This window comes from Ovis aries, chromosome 3 (genome assembly GCF_016772045.2).
Source record: "Ovis aries strain OAR_USU_Benz2616 breed Rambouillet chromosome 3, ARS-UI_Ramb_v3.0, whole genome shotgun sequence".
In the NCBI taxonomy this organism is placed as follows: domain Eukaryota; kingdom Metazoa; phylum Chordata; class Mammalia; order Artiodactyla; family Bovidae; genus Ovis; species Ovis aries.
In genome coordinates this window covers 193,333,245-193,341,619 of record NC_056056.1, presented here as the reverse complement: position 1 = coordinate 193,341,619, position 8,375 = coordinate 193,333,245, and the positions used below count along the sequence as shown (strand labels likewise).

The window sequence follows — 8,375 nt, the reverse complement described above, 5'->3', positions numbered from 1 at the left end:
CAACAATGGGGCTTCAGCAAACCTGAAACAGTGTGCAAAATTTCACCTCTGTGCTTATTTTTCTGGAGAAAAGTTCCAGAGCTTAAATCAGATTCTCACAGTACTCTTTGAAAGACCCCACAGAACAGAAATACAAGTTTCACAAGAAAGTGTGAACTTAAATAAAAGTTTTATTCATGATAGCCACAAATGTTATCCAAAAGGGATGCATCTAGAAAACATCACACTACGTGAAAGTTACCAAGCACAAGATCCTATTTACATGGAGGGGTAAGTTAACTGACTGCAAAGGGGCACAAGGCATTCTCCTTGGTGATGAAATGTTATCTTGGTTACACAACTGAATCTATTTGTCAAACTTTGACTCGTACACTTAAAATAGATAAATTTTATTGAATGTAAATTATACATTAGCATATTTTAATATGCAAGAATATTACTAGGTTATTAACATGGATTGGGAAGGGTAAGAAGGGGGAAGAGAAAACCAGGTGGAAAGGTAAAAAAAAAACACCAATATACTTATAAATTAGGTACTTGATTCAATTTATGAAAAACTGCATGTATATGCATGAAGCTTCAGAGATGCCTGATACTGCAGCCCAACACTTGCATCCTTGGCAAGTTCAAATTTAGGGCAGGATCAGGTGATGGAAACCTGATGGTGACGGTTTATGGCAGAGTAGGGCTTCCCCGATGGCTCAGCAGGTGAAGAATCCTCCTACAATGCTGGAGACAGGAGATGCAGGTTCAATTCCTGGGTCGGGAAGATCCCTTGGAAAAGAATATGGCAACCCATGCCAGTATTCTTGCCTGGGAAATTCCATGGACAGAGGTGCCTGGTGGGGTACAGTCCATGGGGTCAGAGAGAGTTGGAGATAACTAAGCGACTACACACACACACTGGAGGTGAGGAAGTGGGACAGTGAGTTTAGCAAATCCAACAAAGGACTGGATAAATTGTGTAGTTTAAGCTTTGGACTAACAACAGAGAATGAGAATGAGAATGAGAATGAGAACAAGGTGTGCTGTAAGTCCTGTCACTGGCCTCAATATTTCCAAAATATTAAGTCCCAGTACGTTTGTCTAAAATGATGTTTCTGAGGGAATTTACACACAATGAACAGCAGCAACTCTTTCGGCATCAGGTAACATCAGCCTTTCCGGAAGGAGCCATTTCTGGCATGGGATGACTACCTCACATGTGACGCACACTGAGCAAATGGCCTGTGTCAGCAGACAGAAAACCTGAGTAGTTATAGAAACTCTAGCTTTTCTAGGAATCAGTCTGCGCCCTCTGTTAAGTATCCAAATGTTGAGACCAAAACAGCCAGTATTATCTTTTAAACATTAGTAATAAGGTATATGCACAAACCTAAAGGAAATCAACCCTGAATATTGACTGGAAGGACTGTTGCTGAAGCTCCAATACTTTGGCCACCTGACAGGAAGAGGGGACTCATTGGAAAAGACTCTGATGCTAGGGAAAATTGAAGGCAAAAAGACAAGGGGACAGCAGAGGATGAGACAGCTAGCAAATAGCATCACTGTTTCAGCTGACATGAATTTGAGCAAACTCCAGAATGTAGTGGAGGATAGGAGCCAGGCATGCTGCAGTCCATGGGGTCGCAGACAGTTAAACACGACTTAGTGACTGAACAACAATATGCACAGGATATGACACAAAACAGGTACTAAGCCACTGCGTTACATTATTAAGACCCTGCCAAGAAAGAACTCAGACACATACTCAGGAATCACAAAATAGCTATTGTATGGATGGATAAAACTATGAACAAGTCAGTCAACTCCAAGTACCTATTGTTCCAGAATGAGCTCCAGTATGAGCTCTTGGGGAAGCCACCTTCATCCCAAGCTACACACATTTTCCCACTTAACAGTGCAGGTTTCCTACCAACAACAATGAAAAGGCACAATTACACATGCATTTCCCCTCCACATGAAGAACAGACACACAACAGATGACTGTTGACTAAAGAAATGAAGATGATCATATGGAAAGTGATTTCTGACTACTGACAATACTACAAAAAGGCAAAAAAACCCAGATTTAGGAATATTCCAGTTTATAAAATCTTTTATTTAAAAAATAAAATTATAAACAAAATACAGAAAAATATTGACACCTGTGATAACAAGGAAATGACTCTTAATCTTTAGGGCAGCTGTTATCCTGGAAGAGCAAAATCATGAGTTTTAAAAAGAAATTTTATTGTCCAAAGGAGGAATGTACTTTTAAAGGTTCATCTGTAATAGGTATTTGGCATTGACAAAAAAAAGTATTTCTATCTATACATTCAACATTCTGCAGCATATTTACATTCAAGTTACATTTCCAAATTCTATGCCAAATACAGTCTACCTCACCACCCCAAACCCCTAATAAGATAGTACTAAAATTCTGTTTATTTGGTAAGGGTTCAGTATGATTTTATTAGAAAATAATTTTATGTTCCAACTAGATCAATTATATTTTAACTACTTCAACAAAACTCATTGGCCTGTTCTTCCCAGTTGAAGCCAAGCCCCTTCCAAAAAAATTAAACACAAATAGAAACTTGGGTAAAAATGAAGTATATAGTAATTTTTTCCTCCTTCCTTAGAGATATTATTAAGCTTCCAATGAAAGGACACTGGCTCTGATAAACAGATTTTACTTTTGCAGCAATTAAGATACAAATCACAGAAGTTTAACATCTTTTTCAAAGATGGCTAAAGCACTTTTCCCTTCCAGCTGTTACCAAATTCCTCATCAAAATAACACATTAATAAACTCAGTTTTCTGAAAACTTGACATTTTCCCCATACATTCCTCAAATCAGATTACTTATTAACAATGTTAATTTCTTATTTAATTTTTATAAATTACACCAGGATAGCTAGCCTAATTTCCTGATAATTTAAATTATGATTTTATTAAAATCAACATAAATTATAAATAGCTTGCATCTTTGCTACAGTTCTCAGAGAAATTTATCTGAACTTCCTGGGGAGTCAAGCCTCCATAAGGCCTCTCTGTCTAGCCTTGATAAAAAAAAAAAAAAGTCAAGATTTGAAAATTCTCATGCCTCCAAGGTGATTCCATTCAAATCAAACATTCTCATATGGGATCAATTCTTTCTTAATTCTCTCATATTAAGTTCATTTTTTACGTCTAGTATGATAAATGAATGACAAAGGAAACTGATGAATGTCATTTAGTTGAGCTCTTTCTTTCTAACTGACTTCAGGTTGTGACTTCTCCTCCAGTACATGAGGGCTGGCAACTGGCAGCAGGCTGCTGAGTAGACACCACTTCTAACTCAGATTCACGAACAAAAACCACTGCATCACCACTGACGTTTATAAGACACTGTGCCTAAAAGAATAACAGGACATTTCAGTCACATTTCAGTAACACGCTCATACTCTCCCGTTATGCTGGGGCAGCACTGTAGAGCAGAAACAAGCATACAGTCCAAGAAAAAAATGAGCAAAGGATAAGAAGGCAATGCATAGGAAAGGAAACAAAAAAAACTCATTAATATAGTTATTTAATTTTTTAAAGGACTATCTTTAACAGTTGTAAGTGAATTATTATGTTAACAAAGCTGATAAGAGAAATCTATTCTAAAATTTAACCTAAGCAACACTCCCATATCCTCATTAACAGAATTATATTACTTATTAGAATTAACAGTGTGGCCCCATCAGGACGTACTCTTCACCAGCAGAGCAGTCAGAAGTGGACAGCATCACAACTCAAACTAGAGGGCATCTTTAACTGTCCTCCATTAGCCATCAGGGGATCCCAAAGGACCCCCCCAAGAAGGTGGTGGGAAAAGTAATTTAGGAGCAAAACTTCCAGAGGTATTTCAGACTAATTACTAGTCACTGGGGATATGAAAACAGCACCTGACCTATGTATGACCACAGTTACCAATATATTTACTAAAACATGTTTTAAGCCTCTGGAATCAAAGAGCTCTGAGGAGCAATTCTCTTTTTTGGAGGTGGGTGGGAGGTGAAAAGCCCATAGGGTAAATTTGTAGGGTCTCCCCATCAGGTTTTTAACTCCACCTCACCTGGTTTTTGTTTGGATTCTCCATGAAGACACACTGCTTCATTATGTAGGAGACAACAGCATTCCCTCCCAGCGCAGCCACATGTGCGCGCACCATGGCAAACACTTCAGCAATAAAAGCATGGAGAAAGCCACTGACTCCACCTTCCTAAAGGATAATGCACAAGAAAACCAAACTATATACCTGTCTAAATGAACATACATAAAACATCAAAGAATATATATTAAAACAGTTTAAGTGATCTTACTATAATGGATGGTCCTTTTAATTTCCTTCACCATGCGGATTTGTTGCATGAATGAAAAAACCTTTACTTAACGCATGTCTACAACAGGGATTATTGTTGGTGTTCAGTCACTAAATTGTGTCATAATCCCAACAGGGATTACCATCTTGATTTTAGAGATGATGAAACTGAAGCTCATGTGACATGCCCAGGATGAAGGTGGAACACAGAGCTAGTGGACAGATGGCAGAGCAAGAGTTCTAACTGTTCCTCCACTGTCAACACCTCCCTCCATGAAACTGTTCCTGTCATCATTCAAATAAATTGATGGTAAATATAAACAATGAGACGTCCCTGCTATCCATATCTCCCACTTTGAAAATGAACCATGTTCCAAGTCGCACTCGTCTTTTTCAGTTTCTTGAAGGTCTGACACCTTTTCCAGCCTCGGGGTCATTGTACATGAAGGGTCCACACCTGATTTTCCACCAGGGTAACTCGTACTCAATTCTTCAGGTCTTGGTTTACATGTGACTTCTTCAGAGCAACCTACCCTATCAGACCTAAATTACGTTCTCCTGTTAACATTCTCCAAGAGCCTTGTTGTATTTCTTTATATGACTTATATTACTAAGAGCCATGTTCTCACCACATGATGATTATTTACTGTCCACTAAATCCCACCATGCCAGGGGCTGCATCTGCCATGCTCACAGCCATATACACTAACACCTATTTCAACAGGCGCCTGTGCCCAGTGATCTGCACATATTTGTCATGGAAAGAAACCCAACAGTTTGGGGAACTTTTGCAGTGTTCAAAGCCAAACAAGACAGAAACCAAAGGCCAGCTGATAGCTCAAAATGCTTTACAATCTAAATTTTCCACAAATTTTACTGAAGGTTTTTTACAGTCTAGGAAGAAATTTCCAACTTTAAATTGGAAGGGCAAAATTTAATACACTGTTAGAAAAAGCATTTGTCTAGGTCACATCTTTCTGAAAAGCTACAGGCTCCTACATAAAGTTTGAAATTAAGGAATTAAAGGAGTTGCTTCAAGCCTGCCTCTGACTCAATCACAGTCCAGGACAGTCTTCTCTTCTGCTTTAATCAGTTTTCCTCTTACATATCAAGTCAAAAAATTTTAGAGTAACAGACACTACAGGGGTAAATTCTAATATTACATAACTGAAAGCAAATAACAAGGAATGAACAGATTTCAGGTATTAAACTATGTACAGGCTTCTCAGGTAGTACTAGTGGTCAAGAACCCACCTGCCAAGGCAGGAGTCATAAGAGACGTGGGTTCAATCCCTGGGTCAGGAAGATCCCCTGTAGAGTATGGCAACCCACTCCAGTATTCTTTCCTTGAGAGTCTCATCTTCAGAGACGCCTGGTGGGCTACAGTCATGGGGCTGCAAACAGCCAGACACAACTGAAGCAACTTAGCCCACATGCATGCATATACTACATATTATACTATTAACTACATTATAGCTGGTATTATAAATCTCTGTTGAAAGGAAATCTGTGAAGCAACATTTCAGGGTATGGTTGCTTCAGCAGTTGAAAAGACACTTTGGAAAGAAAATTTTATGGATTTGACAGTATAATATCCATGTGCAACTGGAAAAGGTTAATTCACCAATCTATGACAGCTTCTCAAACCCAGATTTCTTTGTCAAACCTCAATGGATCTAAAAGTGTTGCCCATTTTAATTCTACATTAAAAGGTTTTTTAGAATATCTTGAGATAGTTTCTTTTCCATCTCAACACAATTAGAATATGATTACAAAAATAATTTTTCTTAAAGGAAACATTTATCTAATTAATTAATCTGTCAGAATTCACTCCCTCATTTACACAAAAACGGCTTGTGGTTCCTCTGCACCAGGCACTATGCTAGGTGCAGGAGGGTGAGGCTGAGGTTAGTAAGCAGGCTGCTATTTCCAAGAAGGCATAGAAACACTGCTGGTGAAACAACGGGGGGAAAAAAACACAATTAAGTTGTGTTTATAATTAACACACTTTAAAAAAATACGAACTTCTGCTAAAGTCAATTTTGAAGAGTTTATTGGGTTTCACACTTAAATAATTAAAAATTTTCCCTACTCACTATATTAATTTGCTTAGCAGCCCTGCTCAAGAAACATAAGACAAATAGAAATATCATCTTTTCCTGAGTTTAAATTCCTCTGTAATGCAAGATATAATAGGCTGACTCTGATTCTTAATTCTGACCTCACCAAGCAAGAGATTATAACTGCTGTTACTTAAAAAACAAATTAAAGTTTAATGATACCCATTGTGAGGTAGGCACTTGAACAAGTAACACTGATGGCTAGAGGAGAAAACAAGCAGCCTCCTTCTTTGTCAGGAGAAAACGACAGAACCAAATGATATAAAAAAAATCTCCAAAGACATCCATTCAGGATACAGTCCCCTACTATTTCTTAATGTGGACTCTTAAAAATTGCCATTTAAATCCATCTCAGGCAAATACCTACAGAGAAACTAAGCTCAGGGCTGTTTTAAACCTCTATCAAACATGGATACATTTATTTTTTTTTAAATTTACCATCTGATAAGGATCTGTAACTTCTAATAACAAATGAATTTAAACCCAACACAACTCTTGTGATAATACTGAAAGCGAAAGTGAAGTCGCTCAGTCACGTCCAACTCTTTGCAACCCCATGGACTATAGCCTACCAGGCTCCTCTGTCCATGGGATTTTCCAGGCAAGAATATTAGAGTGGGGTTGCCATTTCCTTCTCCAGGGCATATTCCCGACCCAGGAATCGAACCCGGGTCTCCCACATTGCTGGCAGACACTTTTACCATCTGAGCCTCATCTACAGCCAATCCAGACAGGCTATGGAAAAAAGTGTGCGTGTGCGTGTGCGTGTGTGTGTTACTTTTGGCAAAAAAAAACCAAACAATTTGAAACATGTCTGGTTTTGATACTAATACTTTCAACCACCAAAAATTCACAAACACAATGAAATAACAACTATAAAGTTACCTCACGTAGAGAAGTGGTTTCCCGAATAAAAAACATGTTAATTATACCAAGATATTTTGTTATTTTTGCTCCAGGAATGAAAGAAAGAGGTGTCATCTTAACAACCCCAACGGTAGAATTTGCACAAGGTGGAGCAGAACGATTCCGGAAGTTTCCTTCACCCATTGGACTTGCTTTTTCAACTGTCACTGCTAAAATTGGAAAGAGAAGAGAAAGCATCAAGATCACAAGTTGGTGACTCAATGATTCCCTAGTGTTTCCAAATAAGTGGTGACAACATTCAGCTGTCTGTGAGGCTAAGCCATGTCATGAAAGAAAAGAAATTACCATGCACTGCATGCAATTACAAAGAGAGAGAAAGAAAAACGTAAGCGGAAATGCTGGAATGGAATCTTTGGGAAGAAAAATGGCATTCCTGCAAAAGAAAATGTTGATGCGGTGTAGCTACACACACAGTGATCGTTATAAAGTGAAGACAAAGAAAAAGCGGTAGAGCATTAAAAAATCTGCTGTAGGAACAAATTATTACGAGAGTGTGAAAGTTGTTCCATTTCCCAGGGCAGTGTTTTCCATCTTTTTTTCAGACGACTTCATCATTGTCAACTTGTAGATAAACCTTATCTTAACTAGTTGTAGCAGGTTTTTTTCCCAAACCTTCTCAATCAAAGTTGTAATTTAAAAAATTTAACAAATGACCTTGGCTGTCTAAAAGTTAATTGTTCATAAAATAACAAATACCTACTGCTTATCAAATAACTACCATGAACCAAACACACACGTGTGTGTGTCTATAATTCTCACAATGCAGCGACATAGGTGTTATCATCCCCATATAACGCATGAGGTAACTGAGGCTCACAAAACTTAAATAACTTGCCAAGGTCACACAGGCATTAAAATGGCACTTTTAGGATTCAAAACCAGACCTGGTTGATTCCATAGCCTGTGGGCTTCCCCCTAAATACAGTTCCTTCCCTTTAATGTCAACTCTTCCACTCAAATACATTTACCTCAAAGTCTACTAAAACACATGGAGTAT

At 38.1% G+C, this 8,375-nt stretch overlaps 1 protein-coding gene across 40 annotated transcripts in view; it reads right to left on the bottom strand.

Annotated features, from left to right (window-relative positions):
- Nucleotides 1-2,080: 2,080 nt before the first annotated feature.
- Nucleotides 2,081-8,375, bottom strand: part of C2CD5 (C2 calcium dependent domain containing 5) — an 87,918-nt gene continuing 81,623 nt past the window's right edge. For all 40 annotated transcript variants that reach the window (XM_012175207.4, XM_042247417.1, XM_042247423.1 and 37 more), the window contains 3 exons: nt 7,337-7,527; nt 4,086-4,232; nt 2,081-3,379 (listed from right to left, as the gene is read on the bottom strand). In XM_012175207.4, the coding sequence (XP_012030597.2) occupies nt 3,248-3,379; nt 4,086-4,232; nt 7,337-7,527 (470 nt within the window). In that variant the 3' untranslated portion in view covers nt 2,081-3,247. The remainder of the gene's footprint in view (nt 3,380-4,085; nt 4,233-7,336; nt 7,528-8,375) is intronic.